This window comes from Lagopus leucura, unplaced genomic scaffold (assembly GCF_019238085.1).
Source record: "Lagopus leucura isolate 7727_CA_CO unplaced genomic scaffold, USGS_WTPT01 Super-Scaffold_100159, whole genome shotgun sequence".
Taxonomy (NCBI): Eukaryota; Metazoa; Chordata; class Aves; order Galliformes; family Phasianidae; genus Lagopus; species Lagopus leucura.
Genome location: NW_024962335.1, coordinates 2,136,360 through 2,153,734, shown reverse-complemented (window position 1 = coordinate 2,153,734; position 17,375 = coordinate 2,136,360). Strand labels below are relative to the sequence as shown.

General features: G+C 36.8%; 1 protein-coding gene across 1 annotated transcript in view; it reads right to left on the bottom strand.

The window, feature by feature from the left end:
- Nucleotides 1–17,375, bottom strand: part of PTPRQ (protein tyrosine phosphatase receptor type Q) — a 120,528-nt gene that overhangs the window by 5,172 nt on the left and 97,981 nt on the right. Inside the window, exons 54-59 of the mRNA XM_042890276.1 lie at nt 12,738–12,764; nt 11,983–12,064; nt 5,979–6,069; nt 4,534–4,610; nt 1,482–1,616; nt 1,252–1,377 (exon numbers count right to left, since the gene is read on the bottom strand). Coding sequence (XP_042746210.1) covers nt 1,252–1,377; nt 1,482–1,616; nt 4,534–4,610; nt 5,979–6,069; nt 11,983–12,064; nt 12,738–12,764 — 538 coding nt within the window. The remainder of the gene's footprint in view (nt 1–1,251; nt 1,378–1,481; nt 1,617–4,533; nt 4,611–5,978; nt 6,070–11,982; nt 12,065–12,737; nt 12,765–17,375) is intronic.

The following is a 17,375-nucleotide window of genomic DNA, read 5'->3' as shown; positions in this document are numbered from 1 at the left end:
ATTATTAAAATTGATAGATAAAAAAAAAGAAGAAGAAATGTTTTTGAATGCAATGTGGCAATAAATATGAATTATTTGGTATATATTTTACCTGCACTGGAAAATGATTAAGAATCCATCAGTTTAGATGAAAGGTAAAGTGCAATCTTAAAGACAGAAGTACAGCACATTAAATGGTATGCTCTCATGGGGGATATTTCAGCTATTGTAAGCAGTGTATTTAGTCAACTCAGCTCAAATTATCTTGTTTTCTATCCAACTCACCCTCACTAATATGTGACTTTGCATTTTGCTGACATGCATTTTTACTCAAAATAGCCCCTTTTTAATTTCGTGTACACTGTGTCTTATTTTAGCTGGGGAAAAACAAAAACAAATAAAAACAATCCTTCTCTCAGTCATTTTAAAGCACTCAGTTGACTTGAACTTCGTGCATAACCTTACAGGGCAGGCAACTGAAACAACCCCCTAAGTGCTTGTTTCTTTTGCAATACGCACAAGCCACAGGATGTTAATGCATCTTCATACTTGGACAGCGGAATTTGGGTCCTAGAATGTGACTGCACTACATACAATGTGTCAGTGATCTGCAAAAGAAGGCTGACTTCATCTTGGGTCATTATGTTCAGATTCCTTTCCAAGTCCACCTCCTGGTCCGACTTAATGCCACACTTCCAAAGTGTGGAAACTATAGTTGTGGATCATGAGAAAGATGAACACGTAAGCTGTACTCCGCCACCTCCATTCCCAGAACAAAGAGTGGGAGTAATACTGATGATTCTCATTTATATTGGGTGAATTTCCTGGGGGTGGAGGCCAATATGGCTGGTGGTACAATGCAAAACAGCTGCACTACAGCCAAGCATGCCCTTTAATCTGAGAGGGACACATTCAAAGGGATTTGTCTGGTAACAGAATGGTTAGGATTACTCCTTTCTAGAAGAGACAACTGAGGTGTCCAAATAGAAATTGCACCTCCCACAAGACCAGAGGTTCAGTAACCTCGATAGGCTCTTCATAGCATGTTGGCCACATATCTGAGTTCTTTGTGATAGAACCTGGAAGAAATTCTCAGAAGAAAAAAAAAACAAACAGGAGTGAAAACAAAATGCTCAGGAAAACCAGCCAATATAATGTGTGCACATTAAAAGATTAAAAGATAATGAGGGGTAGCTGCATGTTGGATTGGAGTATCTCTAATGTTGGGTTGTTGGGTGCAATTTATTCAATTAGCTTCCAGGTGCAACTTACCCTTTCAATTTTTAGATCTCTGATGGTCCAGTCTATTTGAATATCTTCCACCAATTTAGTAATTACTATATCCCCAAACACAGTCACTGGTTTATTGTCTTCTGGCCAGTACTGATGGCATCTTATCTGCAGGGAAGTGATTACTAATTAACAATCATTATGCTGTAAATTTTGCAGAAACTACATACAGACTTTTCTATTATATAAAATGCTGTACATTGGTAACTTACCCGTCCTTTTTCAAAACACTGTGTAAGCATCACTAAAGTTTTTGCTCTAGTCTCCCACACCATTCTCCAGAAATCACCCACTGTCCCTGGTAACGGTCCCTGAGTTGCAATAAATTCATTTGGACATAAGTATCCCTAAGAAAAAGAGAATATTTAATACATAATAAGTGGCAAGGGAAAAAAGAGTTTGCATGTGACTCGTGCCAGTAGCTATAAAGCCTAAGGCTAGAACCTTTTCAGATGTACTAAAGTGATCGGTGTAGGTCTGGCAGATGGCCATGGAAACCTAAGGATGTAAAGCATTTTTTCCACTGAATAGATTGGTCATGAACCAATGTTCTAATAAAGTTTGGGAAATGCAATCCTACTAGAAATTCTTTTAGCAAAGAAATTGAAGGGACATCAGGTCAGGAGTTGTCATTCATAAATATCTAAGTTGTCATATTAGTCTTAATGCAGATCCACTCACAAAGAAATTTATCAGGAGAAGGCCAGCAAAGTATAATTAAAATAGTGCTAAGGAGAAGCAAGGTGAAAGAAACAACTGAGAAGCAGTGTGAGGGCGAGTGCAAGCTACGCGCAACATTGATGACCTTGTCCTTCCAGTGATCCTCAAGAATCATAGAATAGAATCCTAAAATAATTCAGATTGGAAAATATTTTTAAGATCATTAAGTTAAACCATCCACCTAATACGAAAGGCTAAACCTAAGTGGCATGTTGAGGCCATTTCCTCAAGTTCTGTGACTTGTTACCTAAGAATAAACATCCACCCTCGCTGCACCTTCCTTTCAGGTAGTTGTAGAGTGCAATGAGGTCTCCCCTTACCCTTTTCTGCTCCAGACTAAACAACCTTAGTTCTCTCATCTGCTCCTCAGATGTCTTGTTTTCTAGTCTTTTCACCAGCTTCATTGCTGTTCTCTGCACACACCTGAGCAACTTCATGTTCTTCTTATAGTGAGGGGCCCAAAACTGAACACAGTACTCTAGCTGCATTCCTACCAGTGCCAAGCAGACAGGGACAATCACTTCCCTAGTCCTGCTGGCTATCCTATTTCTGATGCAAGCCAAGATGCCACTGGCCTTCCTGGACTCCTGGGCACACTACTGCCTCACATTCAGCTGGATGTTGACCAGCATCCACAGGTCCTTTTCCACTGGGCAACTTTCCAGCCACTCTTTCTCAAACCTATACTTCTGCATGGCATTGTTAAGATCCAAGTTCAGCATCTAGCACTGAAATTTGTTGAATGTCGTGTGATTGGACATTACTACCCTAATTCTGCTGCACAGATCAACATTTCCATTACTCTCAAACAGACCAACATTTCCAACCAGCATGGAGTCACCTGCAAATACGCTGAGGGTGCACTCCATTCCTCATCAATGTAATTGGTAAATATATTAAATAAAATTGTTCCCAATACCAAGCCCTGGGAAGTACCACTTGTGATCAGCTGCAATTTGGATTTAACTCCATTTACAACAACCCTTTGGGCCTGGATATCCAGCCATCATCTGTTCTAAAATGAAGTTGGAGCTTACTCAAAAAAAAGTGATCTCAGATAAAGGTCTTCAAGAAACTGTCTTTAGAGGCTGAGAGTTTTTTGGTTTTTTTTTTTTCAGTGTTGGCTTCTGTAGTTTAGTTCTTTGATAAATTGAGGAAAGGAAGCTGCAAAATCTGTCTAAATGCTGAGCCGAGCATGGTTCTCATGGATCTGTTCTCTCAATCCAAACATACCCTGCAGAATATTTACAACAGCAGTAGCAGTGATAACAATAAGCTTATGGCTGTACAGCCAGCAGTCTGTGTTATCACATAGTCCAGTTTATTGCTCAAAAAAATTGACACAGTGGTTTATAGTACCTTCGAAGCTCCTTATTGGAATTATAGCCCCATAATTCACAGCTGCCTCTTACTTATTCCATCTGTAATATACAGAACAGGTGGCAGTGGGAAACTATGTTAATCCTCCCTACTTTAAGAGTGAGCTGGGGAGCTGAAGTTCAGGTATGCAAAATCCATAGTTCACTTACTGATTATTTCTTGTTTAAAAGTAAAAATTAAAATAGCATCAAATTTCCCATTTGTTAAAAGTATATACACAATCTCTCATTCCCCATCTTTATACATCTACACCTGTATAAAGAGGTAAGTAAATACACACACGTATATTTACACCTATGTGCATTTATATATTTACAAATCCACAAATATATAAAGCGAGAGCATACAAAGGGTAAAGATTTAGCCCTGAGAAATGGATCTATTTGCTGAAGAACACTGATCTAAACTGAGATGCTTATATGTAAAGACACAAAATCTCAGCAGTGTATACTTTCTGCAGCTGGCATCTGCTAGAGTTTTTTGGAAGTTGCTATTTGCATTGCCTGTTCTGTGGCATGTTTATGACAAGGAAGGTGAAGACTAGGCCAGGCTCATTCTGGTCTCCTCAGTGGCTGTGTGTTCCACAGCCAAGCACCCAAGTAACAAGGTGTCATGGCTCTTTCGTTCTGCTACTTGTCAGAATCAGGAAATTCCATACTTTTGCTAATGAGAAAGGAGGATGCTGTTGAGATAAGACATCCATTCTCAGCTCTCTAGCTGATTCCCAGTGAACATCTCTTAGTCACCTGGAAATAACTATTTCTGCTTGCTGTTGTGTCAACTGTTTAGACTACCATCTGCATGTCTTGCTACATGTTTAAATTGCACTTCGTGCAAATCAAGTCTTGACCTCGCTTGAAACCACCATCCAGTGCTACAACAAAATAAATGCACAATTATGTGTTACACTTCGAGCATGAATAGAAGAAAAATGAGTTAGACAAGACTGGGGACAGAAAAGTATAGATAAAGAATTTACTGAGAGCACAACTAGAAAATGTGAGGCATAGGAAGAAAGTTGATAATGAGAAATATATTTTTACTACAACACCATAGAAACAGTAGCTGCAGTACATGAAATAATGTTGTTCTTTTTGCAAGTTATTTTTTTACTCTTGTACAAGAAAATAAAAATAGTGAAAATGTGAGAGACTCTCTACTTACAGATACATAGCTGGCATTAATGTAGTCAGATCCAGGAATACCAGCATCAGGCATCAGCTTTACTCTGTTGTTATTATCTATGATGGAAGTAAAGTCTACTTAACTACAAGTTTAATTAAGAAAACACTGATTTAGGTAACAAATGTCCATGCATTACAAATGAATTAGACAGGAATATTATTATTAACATAATGATACTTGGCAATTTAAACAATTTCCATTATTTTATAGTCATCCTGGTTCCAACCAAATTTATATATATATATATATATATGTGTATATATATATTTATCAAAATGGTGAATAATCCAAAATCTAAAATGTGATGTGAGTATCCTCTACCTAAAAGTCTCTACCTAAAAGTAGCTCATGTTCTTTAAGCCATCCTGTTCTGGCACAGGCATCCTCCATACAAGTCAGACAGAAGAATCAGGGAAGTGCCAGTCTTTCCGTCATATGAAAGATTCAAGCCAGACCCTGGCGATTTCAGAACTTTTTTTACATAAGGCAAGCTCATCAATTACAGAGAAGTTTGTTTCAAAGAAGACTAAACAGCAAGTGATTGAGAGTTTCTGATTTGGGCCCGCAGTGTACATTCAGAAATGATGAAAAACAGGAAAGATGTGATGTGTGAATAAGTAGCTGCTGAAACATTCCAAATTTTGAATTTTTATTAAAAAAAAATCAGAATAAAAAGTTAAAAACTTTTGAAACTCATCAGTTTATATTTTACTTTGTCATGAATATCAATTTATAGTGACTGTAATTTAGAACTCATCTTGAATAAGGCAGTGGATAGGAGGAACAGCTGTTGTGAAAAGTTAATATCACAGAATGTAGCATTATTAACCAAGGAATGCTATGCTCCTCATCTCACATCACAGCTAATGCTTAAAATAATAATGACATTTCTTGTCTTATTAACTGAAAAATGAAGCAGTGTTGAGTACAGAGAGACAGACTCCTGTCTCTTGTGATAAAATCTAGCCTTGGCTTTTAAGTTATCCTACAGTCACTCTGATCTTCTACCAAACCTCTGCAGCACATTTACACATATCCACAAGAAAGCAAACCCAAGCTCCTGTGGTAGCTGAATGCACAAACATGTGGATTTTATAGTTAAAAAAAATAACTTCTCACTAAAGGGAAAAAAAACAGGAAGAATGTTAAAGAGTTTGCTACAAGGGTTGAATTACAAAGCTAAGAAACTACTGAAGCTATAGTTTCTTGCACCTGCATGTTAAAGCTTGTGAGAGCAAGTTGGAAGGTACTTGCAAATAAAGCTGTCTTTAAAAACAAAACAGTGGAAAGACTGACTTGAAAAATTATTTCATAATGAAGATATGATTGTATGATCAAACAAAAACACAGTTGAGTTCAAAATATTTGCTGCACTATCGAAGGCAGAGAACAAAATGGAGGAGTTATTTATTAAACACACATACATGGCTTAATGTTTGGGAAACGATTCTTAGACCTGTTCCAAGGCAGATCAGCATCAGTTGAAGCAAGGTCTTCAAGAAACTTAGGAAGTTCCTATAAAGGAAAAAAAAAAATTGTTAATGCACCTTTGACTTTTGCCTGAAGTAAATATGAGGAATTGATAGTATTTAGTTGTTTCTCCTGAAATAACCACTCAAGTAAGAGGGAGAATTCTGTAGTTCTGTAACACGTAACATCTTTAGTTCTGTAACATGTTGCACTTCACTGTCAGCACTAGTTACACGAGCCACAATAGATGAAGAACTGCAAGAAATGCTCTCAAGTTGAACAATTAAAGCTTACGTGAACATTCACCTTAGCAAGTCTGGATAAAGTCAGCTTACCACCTTTTGTGCTTCTTTTCTGTCTCTCCATGAACTCACATACATGATAACCATGCCTTACTGACTCAGTCTTATTTTTGAATGATGTATCTTCCTGAGTCCTGTAGCATGGGAGAGCTTTTGCCACAGCATGAGAACTGATGAGGATTTAATTAAGTTGAGACAACTGGCAATTAGTTATTATTCACAGGCCTGATTGTGAAAAGGGTGGGAAGAGTTATTTTTGATTGTATCACAGTTTCATAAGCAGTCATTAGTTCTGTTACTAAGGGCAAAAATGAATAAATCGCTCACACTGAGGAATTTATTTGATGGGAGTGTTTCTGTACATAGATATGCCCAATTTCCAAAGCTGAATAAAAGAGAGGAGGGACAATTTCATTACTTGTTAATACAGAAAATATGTTGGTTGCTCCAAAAGTAATGTCTCCTGTTTATTTCTATTGAAACTACAAAGAACACAAGACTATTTGATACAGCAAATTCTCAGCTACAAAACACTATTTCTGAACAAAGCCACCACCATTAGCTCTGCGTTTTCCATAGCAATGATCAAGAGCCTGCATGGCGCGCTTGTAAAAATCTGCACCAGTAGAAGTGCCCCACTGCTGCTGTCGTCACTGCTGAAAGGCACCACTCACTGCCTCACTGGGCTCACATCCACTGCTTGGTCTCCAGAAACATTCAGCATAGATAATGATAATATATGATAATATCATAGGTAATGAAAAATGGAAAACAGATTTTTTTTATTCTATGATTGTTTCTTTCATTGTTAATTCAAATATTTCATCGGTATTATTCGGTGTCTTCAGATATTAAGAATAAGTTAATATAAGCATTATCAAAATTGAATAATTTAAAAATAGACAGAATGAACCAAATCAATGATTAATAAAATTTGTTATCTCTTACAATGGATAATGCCTGGTATAAAAGTGAGCTCCAAACCATTGAACTGTGAGCAATATTATCCCATGAGAAAATTGTTTCTTTCACTAGTTGATAAAAAAGCCCATGCCCTGAGGCATGAGGACTATTTCACTTCTATAATTATATCCTCAATGATATAACTGCAAGTGCTTCTAAACACAAAAGTGTTTAGAAACTTAGTAAAGCAAAGTACTTTCAGACAAGAGACCTGACTTCTCTTCCTGACATATTTCCATGGGGAAAGAATCAGAGAAAGAACTGCAGAGAGTAACTAGATGCTCATTTCCCTTTGAAAATTTACAAGGGACTAGATCCCAAACATCCTTCAAAGTCTCTCTATCTATGTTTTCACAGAATGGTTGAGACTGAAAGGAACTTCTGGAGATCATCTAGTCCAATCTTCCTGCTCTGGCAATGTTCCCTAGAGCATGTTACACAGGATTGTGTCCAGATAGCTTTTTAGTATCTCCAGGGAAGGAGACTCTGGGCCACGTGTTCCAGTGCTTAAAAAAGAAGTCTTTTCTCATGTTCAGATGGGACTTCCTATGTTTCAGTTTGTGCCTCTTGCCTCCTGTCTTGGCACTAGGCACCGCTGAGAAGAGCCTGGCCATGTCCTCTTGATATCCTCCCCTCAGGTACTTACATGATCAGATCCCCCTGAGCCTTCTCATTTTGAAGTTGAACAAGCAGTTCCTCATATGAGAGAAGATTCAGTCCCTTCATCATTTTAGTTGCTTTTCACTGCACTCACTCCAGGAGATCCATGTTCCTTTTCTACCAAGGATCCAAAAATTGCACAGAGTACTCCACATCTGCCCTCACCAGGGCTGAGTAGAAAAGAAAACTCATCTCTTTCAGCCTGCTATCAATGTTAGTCCTAGTGCAACCCAGGATTCCTTCTTGGCCACAAAGGCACACTGCTGACTCTTGGCCAAACAGCCACCAGGACCCCACATCCTTCTCCACAGAGTTGCTTTCCAGGAGATCAGCCCCTAACTTGAATGGTGTATGCATTTATTCCTCTCCAGGTGCAGGATCCTGCTAAAGCCTTTGTTGAATTTCAAGAAGTTTGCCTCTGCTCATCTCTCCAGCCTGTCGAGATCCTTCTGAATGGCAGCACAGCACTCTGTGCTATCAGCCACTCCTCATCAAGTCATTGACAAATAAGTTAAACATTACTGACCCCTGACTAATATTGCTATTTACAGGCCTCCAACTAGACTCTGTGGTACTAGTCACAATCCTCAGAGACCTATCATTCAGGCAGTTCTCAGTCTACCTCACCATCCATTCATGCACTCAGCACTTTCTGAGCTTGCCAATGAAAAAAAGTCTATGATTTTGCCCATTTGCCCATAAATGAAAGTTGTGGATTTAAAATCTTATAAAGCACCGCTTACATTAACTTTATATCCTTGTGTTAAGTAACTAAACAACATGATTAATAGACTTGAAATAAATACAAAATTAAATATTTAGATCTTTAATACACTATAGAAAAATATATTTCTCATTGCTTTAAAGCACTCCTTGCTTTAAAATCTTGTCAACCTCTTAAAATGAATCAACCTCTGCCATACTCACAGCAAATTTCTTCTATCTTTGAGCTGCCTCTACCTTTAGTCGCAGTAATCCCTTAAAGAACTAAATCCCCAGCCCTATGACTAAACCTAGAGAAAGATCCCTGTTCTCAGAGCAGAGTGACTTTGTGAATTTCTATCAGGACTTGATAAGAACAGTAAAACACTCCTAAGGATGGAGCTGCCAAAATTCCTCATTCAGAAAGCTGAAAGTGTCTCAGAATATTTGTCCTCGAATTTTCCATTAAAGAGGAAAATAGATTATATGTCTATAGTATTTTTCAGGTATTTTAAGGGCTGTGAGATTCCGTACCAAGTGCACATCATGTGAACTGTTGCTTGCCTCATCTGCCTCACTTCTCTGAGTCTTAGCTTGCTAGTAACTAGTACAGAAGTCATATTGCTGTACTGAACTCTGTAGAAAAAAGAAAAACAGAATCAGAGTACACCGCTTTTGTAATGATGCTTCCACATCTGAGTAAGTGCTTAAATGCCTTATACCAATTTTCTGCATCGGTATGGATTTCACTCTATGATTTTTTTTCAGAATTGGGGGAAGACTATTAGGATTTCCAGGTGCAAAATCAGTTTGTTACATAAATCATATTTCTCTGTGGACTCATAAAGCTTTTAAATAATTTATATGAACTTTTTTTAGTGTACTTTTATGGTACTTTTGTGGTGACATTCAAAGGCATTTCACCTTTTAATTTGTGAAGAGACTTTATCATAAAACAGTTTTAGAAGTATTTCTGCCTCAGATATTGAGAGATATGTAAATCCTCTGGAAAGCTGGAAGATTGAATATTAGCCAGGTGGTGCCACCAGTTACTGTGGCTCTGTATGATTTCTTTAAACTTGCCTTTTCTGATAAGATATGGAACTAGATCCATTCTCAGGTCTGTATTCCTAATCATTATGTTACACATATGCCATGTTAATATGTGGTCTAAGATTGATCCCCAGAGATCTCTAGGCACAGCATCTAGGTCTAGGAAAGTAGATGAGCCCAAGAATGTCCCAGGATTCCAAGACTAAGTGAAAGGAAGAGAGCTACTTTACACTGGCAAAACTCTAAAACAGGTTTGTTGTCCATCAACTGCCCATTGGAAATGATCTCTAGACTATTTTACCTACCAAAACATACCTTGGAATAGTCCAGGAGGACTGCTTTCTGAAACAGATCAAATTTAATGCAGAGAATATACTAATGGTGTATTGGAGTAAATTATCATATGATCACATCCAGTTCCTGATATGCTTGAAATTACTAGTAGACAGATAGCCAGAGAACCCAAGCAAGCTCAGCACCAGGCTATGTGCTTTAAATATAATGGTGCATGGGTTTAGAGCCTGAGCTACACACATTGTAGGAGCCTTGAGTCATTTATGCCAAACTAAAGCCTTGCTTTCAGATGGAAAACAAAGCAGGTCCTGGAGTCTGTTTGCTTGCTGTGTGCATTGTCTGTTTGCTTCTTTGCATTGCAATTTCTGATGTCATTTCACATGCATTGTCAATCCTGTTATTAATCTGATAAGAAAGTTATTGTGGATTCTTTAGATATAATCACAGTCAGACACTGCAGTTCTGCTTACCCTTGAACCAGCCATCTGGGAAGGCATTGCTACACTCTGAAACATGGCAGTTGAAGTTCAGAGAGAAATAAAATGGAAGTCCAAATGTCAAATGAAACTGTTGGCTGTAAGTTGACTATATGGTTTAGTTATATAAAGATTCAGCTACTTGTATTTGATGACATTTCAAATGGATTTCAATGGACATTTTTATTTGATAAAACACTTGTCTACTTTAATTTTTAAGGTGTTGCAATACTGTAAGGCTTACCCTAATGTAGGTCACACCTAAAAAAATTAACCTTGGAAGCTTTCCAGCGATGAATATGTGAAAATATTATTGCTAGTAAAACTTTTCATCTGTTCAGTCATGCATAATGAAACTATAATCACTCTTGTTCAAGTGAAATAACAGTTCCATCCTTGGAAGAAAAAGTTCTCCTTACTTTACTGCTCAGAGAATTTTATGGTGCTTTTTATTATTAAACCCAGACCAATTTTACCTAAGGAGCATAACAAAAAAAGCTGTAGGAAATACCATTAATCTTTTCACACGTTTGTTGGTTTTCCCTCAGAGACTGAAATATTATAATCTGGCAGAAGAAAAGCCAATTGTTGATTGGCTTTTTGCTAATCCAAATGGTAAGAAATGCATGGCAAATCTATAAATCCAAAACAATAAAGTTACTGGAGACTGACAAATTACTTTTGTGAGTGCAAATGACTGTATGTGTTACAAATGATGTTGATGATGATAAAAATTCTGAAATAACAAGGAGAGAAAATATTGTTGAGAAAGAAGATTTGATAGCCGTAAAAATGCTATTTCATGAAAATGATGAAAACTCCGGAGGTTTGTATTTGAAAGTATATATACTTTATATGTATGTAATGCATATTTTGAAAGCTGGTCTCTTTTCAAAAGGAAACACAAGCTTGCTGAGTTTGTATACTGAGACAAAAAGATGGAGGCTGCTCTCAAAAGTATGACACATATGACCTATTAGTTGTAAAGGAGAGAAAAGCAAAATTGTGCACAAAATTTTAACTGTCTATTCTGAAACCCATGAAAGAAGAACATTTTTAAGTTGCATGGCAGTATAACTGTGCCCTGAACATTTTACAAAATAAATGCCAGCTGTGTTTTTGGGGTCATCACCATTCAGGAAAATGAACATCTCTAAAACTGTTATGACACCTGTATGTATGTAGAAATCTCCTACATAAACCATTCTCAATTAAACTATATATGCATCACTACATACACAAAAACATAACTACTATGTTCCTGCAAAGACTGAAATCTAAAGATCATTCATTGCTGACACTTTGGTGAATAATTCTGATCAGGATGCAGTGTAGACTGCAGAATCCAAAACAGGTAATATTACTTTTTAAACAGTCGACCTGGTAATTGTGTATTGATTATCAAGGCCAGAGTACTTCACGGCACTGCCTGCTTAAAATGGACATGAAATGTGACACATGAAACAACTGAAGGTCTTGCGATGTTGTGACAACTGCTAGCAACATACCGAAAATTCTTCCTGAAACTTTAGGTTGTTGTTTGTACAAAGCTCTTCAACATGTTGTAGGAAGGATTTCTTGCTTATTGGCCTGAAAGTAAGGACAGAAGAATTAGAGACCTACAGGTGGTTTCTTTATCATTCTTTTAATTCTTATTTTACTGCAGCTTTATAGTAAGTTATTCCAGTTCAGCAGCAACAGATATTTATATGAAGAAAATGATAAGCTGCCTACAGCTCACTTATTTGGTCTGCTTTCAGTTGCTGCAAATAGAAGCATTTTTTTTCCTTCTATTGTTTCCCCTCACCAAATCTTTCATTTGCAAATGGTAACAGTACTGCTGGGTAGGATTGTTTTTTATAGGTAATAGCATTCCAAGGCAAGGTTTTGGCATTAATGGAAGTTTGTAAAGTAACCATTGCATTCTAAAGTACATAATACTTCTTTGTTGCACCGAAAACATTTTATACATTGCAAGGTTTTAGACATATAAAATATTGCAGTGACCTCATTCTCATAATGACATGGTTTTTAAACCCTGAGGAGTTTAAATATCCCTGTATTACTTCTCAAGCTAAAACACAGACATGCAGGCTTCACCCCAGAGAGAGAGAAAGCATTTCTCCAGTTACCATGCAATTAGTCATGCTTTTATGATTTATACGCAGCTTGGAGGGTTTTTTTCCTAATAAACACAGAAGAAGGAACCACACATTGAGACTCACGAATGGCTACTAAATAAAAAAAACTTTAATCTACTTACTTGATGGATTTTCTATAACTAAGTAACCTGCAACAGAGATTTTTGTTAAATGTGGCAGGGTGTGAGTTAACCAATATTGTGCATGTTTCTAGGTTTCAGATGAACTATTCAAGTAAGTAAAGAACCCTATTCATTTCTCTCATGGATTCCATCATGTCAGATGTCTTGGGTGCTTAGTTTTTATCTCAAGTACTGGCAAATATTGAAGGTACAGTTTCTATCATTCTGTTCAGATCATTTTACAATATTCTGGGCTCATATGGGCCTGGGAAATCCATACCTCCAGCATACCACTTCATATACACTGACAGACTTCATTTTACACCATGTGCTCAATGCCATTCTTCTGATGACCATTTCAGATCATAAGGATAAGAGTCATCTGATTCTCACTTTCAAACTGATAGCAAATAGTGGATTCCTGCACTGCAGTTTGGTCATTAAATAACAAAAATTACATCAGTGCTGCACATAAGCAACCTGAATACAGTGCTTCAGTGCTGAAGCTACCTAGATCCAACAGCAAAGAACACAGAGACAAGCAGCACCATTAACACTATCGTACTCAATTGTTCCCTCCTTTACTCTCACTCAAAACAGAGAAGTAAAGCACTGAAAAAGGGCTATGTATGTACTCTCTCTTCATTTTTTAATATTACTAACAGATGATAGTTTTATAGGTGCAGTCATGAACTTTAAGAAGCACTAAACAATTTTAAAGAAGTAAGACACCTGCACTTTGACACTTGCCTTTGAATATTTAAGTGAAGAACTTGATTGTAAGGATAACTGAATTCTCACACTTCCATTGGTAGCAAGTGCATATTGCAATGGCTTGGCAGCTCAGAAAATAAGCCTGTAGCAAAGATGTTGGCTTTTTTGATTAAGAATCTTGAGAAGGAATGAAGTTTGTATCCCAAGTACAGATTTAAAGGAGACGGCAATGCTCAGCTTCAGCATCCTCAGGATTCAAACCCAACATTTCTTACAAGTCTCTTGAGAATGAAATACACAGTAATAATCTTACAGTATTTCATCAATGAAAAATACTCATCTACCTGTAATCTCATTATCCACAGTTCTCCTTTTTTTTTTCTTTTTTTCTTTTTTTTTTTTTTTTGTATAAAGCCTAAAAATTTTGATATCACTAGATCTTGATGAGAACAATGAAGAATCAAACTATTTCATCTGAACAATTCCAGATTCCCATTTGTCTGACTTTGAAACTAGGGAAGAAAAACATTCTCTAAGATAAAGAATTCTTTATTGCCTTAAATCTGATTTTCTTTCAAAACAGTGTATTGTTTCATGTGTGGGATTTTTTTTTTGAAGTCTATCAAAAATCTGAATCCCACTCAGATTACTTATGATAGAGCTAGAAAGAAGCCATTTATTTGTGTTGGCAGTGGTAACTGAAGACCATATTGTCACACAGACTCAGCTTTCTTTCTGGGTCAATCATCTGAAATCCACAGGGAATTAAAACTTTGTCCAAATGGAAAACAACAGAAATGAGCAAGTGGGTAAAAGGCTTAACTCATAAGCACCACTGACACTTCCTAAGAACAACAGACGAGCTAATTTTTTAGCAAGTTAATTGAAAGCAATATTGAGCTTAACCCTTCCTGAATGTTAAAGGCCTCGGGAAAGAGAACACATGGTCATTTCTTCCATTGTACCAGGACATGCAGTCATAAACCGTGTTCTCCTGGGATACAAAGCTGAGGTAGCTTATAAGTGATAGCTGATTACTAAAGGAAATTCGTTGAAGGAAAAGTTAATGCAGGAGCCATGCCTGTCTCCATTCAAAGAAAGAAGAAACATGCTGGTCTGTAGAAAGTAATGTGTGTGCAAAAGTGCTACTTTGAAGACAGACACTTACTGAATGCAAAAAATACAGGAAAGGAGAGAACGGGAAAAAATTTTATACACAATTCTTTTCTATAAAAATATTTATTTGCAAGCATTACAGTGTCTGCAATTGAAAAATATTTCTTCTAAATCTGTGCCCATCTGCTTGACAAGCTGTCTCATTTGTTGAAAGTATTCACCACAAGATAAAACTTTTCATGGAAAGATTTTAAGAAATGGACATCTATGGCTTTGCCCCTGCTGCAGAAACCACCGTGAAAACAGGGTGCCAGAGAAGTTCTCTCCCAGCCAAGCAGGGAAGAGTCACTTGTCTCTAGCCAGGTCTGGTGGGCCCTGAAAATCTGTTGACAGAATCCACTCACAGAAGATAAGTATCTGCACTGAAAAATGGACTGGTAAAAATTATGGACAGGATACAAAGAGAGGACCCAAGTATATAAATATTTAGTACACTTAATGAATCAATGTTTAATCCAGCCTAGATGGGCTACATCTTTGTTGAAGAAGAGTTGGATTATTTAGTTAGTTAGTTAGTTAGTTATTGCCTTTCTCATACAATCTCCACCACCACTGAGATCAATGCATTTCCTAAAAATCCAAAATCAGTATTTCAGATTCATACAGAAGTAGATCTCATTTTCCACTGAACTCAATAGAATGTAATTCCCTGAAAGCACTCTGAAGCTACCTATGATTAATGAATTTCCCAACAAAGACTTGCTGGAGATGGTGCATATTAGCCACTACTGGTCATTTTCAGACAGTGAAAATTTGTAAGGGTTGTTTTGTTTTTTTTTTAATTTTGCGTATTTTCTGATGATCAGAATATCACAATAGGTCGAGATATTCTAAACAAATATCAGAAAATGTTTGAAGAGAAAATGTATGTTTTCGTGGAACAGGCTGGAGTGTCTTGATTCTGTGAATGAACTGTCAGCCTTTCATGCCGTTATTGATTTGACATGATGTATATTGTACTAGTTGAGAAATGACAAAACACTTAGAGTCCAAAACATCTCCTTCAAAAGAGCCCTGAAAGGGATGATTCATAGGTACATAAAAAGTTTATACTGCTCTTTTATCATCTAAGATTGCTAAAAAAAGTCTGAATCACCCCTTCAGAGTAGAAAATACACTTGGACAATTAAAACTAGATGTCAGGTGACTTAGTAGAGTTAAAAAAAAAATACAAACAAGCCAGTCTGAAAAATAAATCTGTCCATCTGTGTTTTCCTTATAAACTTACAAGATGCCACAAATTGAAGCTGACATTCTACAACGCAGCAAGCTTTCAAACAGCTGAGATAGCTACCTAAACATAGCCAGAATGTGCTTATGCATATGTTGTAATGCACAGTTCCATTCCAGACGCATGGGAACTTAGAGAAGGTTATGTTGCAGTCATCAGCATGTAATAGAATAATTTATCATGCTGACATGGAACTGCCTTAACCACACATCGTGAGAATGATAGAGAACACATGAACTGAAACTGTGATTGACTTCTACGTGGTTATTCTCTGAATGCAACAGGTACAAAAATTCTATAGAGGTGCATTGTGGAAGTCTGAAAACGCATAGCAAAAACAGTTTAGATGCTGGGTTTTGCAGTAAGCCTCCTTGGTGCATATTGCTTGCTTCTGCAAGCTTCTTGGAATAACTCATCACTACTGGGAAGGATTCATCTATGTGAAAGATAACCTAAGACAGATAATTAAAATCTCTCCTTTGGCCACTGACATTACCAGAGCAGAATCCTACATGCACAGAAACATTCTTTAAATCTTAAAAACTCCTTAATTAACTGAAAAGTTTGAGCAGATCAAGGATATCCCATCCCTCATGACTACATGTAATACAGTGCATTTGTAGACTGCTGTTTGAAAAAATCATATCAATATTGTCCTAGGGAACTCACAGTTAATACCTACATTTCAAACTTCCACAATTTATCAATGTTCAGCAAAGGGCCTGGGCAAGAAGCCTACTGTAGCTCCAGCAAAGCTACTGTTTGAAGAACAATAATTCAGAATTTAAGAGCTGCATCCTGTAGCTTACAGAATGGCTGAAGAGCAGAGTCTCCAGTTTAGATCTTACTGGTGTGGGGAAGGAAGGAAGAGTAGAAAAGAGACTGGATGAAGTAACAAACTCCAAAGCAAAATTTGAAACTGACTCACTAAAATAAAGGCTGACGTAACTGAACTGCTGAAGCACTGTATGTACAGTAAAGGTCTTGCTGTGCATAAATCACATAATGAAGTGTGACATATTATAGTTTGCAATAAGTCTGTAGAGTTTGAGACTGTACAAATCCAAACTTCAGGTAATTTAGACTGAAAAGTGGCACAAAGGCACTCCTCAAACTGATAAATGATTTGGTCACATATATATGCTGCTGTGATTGTAATCACTTGGTTAGAAAATATCTCTAGTATAAGTGAGTAAAAAATGCAGTTGAGAAAAAAATCTTCTCTTAAATACAGGCCTTAACTACCAGAGGAAAGAAACTTATTTCTTCCTCTGAAGAAGAAATATTTTTTCTACCACACTTGCATTACATTTGTTTCAAGGATAAACTATATATATGAACTATATATATAAATATAAAACTATATTTATAAACTATATAAACTATATGCTAATATTAATATAATTTGTGTTTTAATGTAAAAATTGCCCTGATTTAATTCAAAATTTTTGTGGTTTATTAACACTAGGGACTAAAAATAAACAGGATATCATAATGACAAATATTACTGTCTGTCC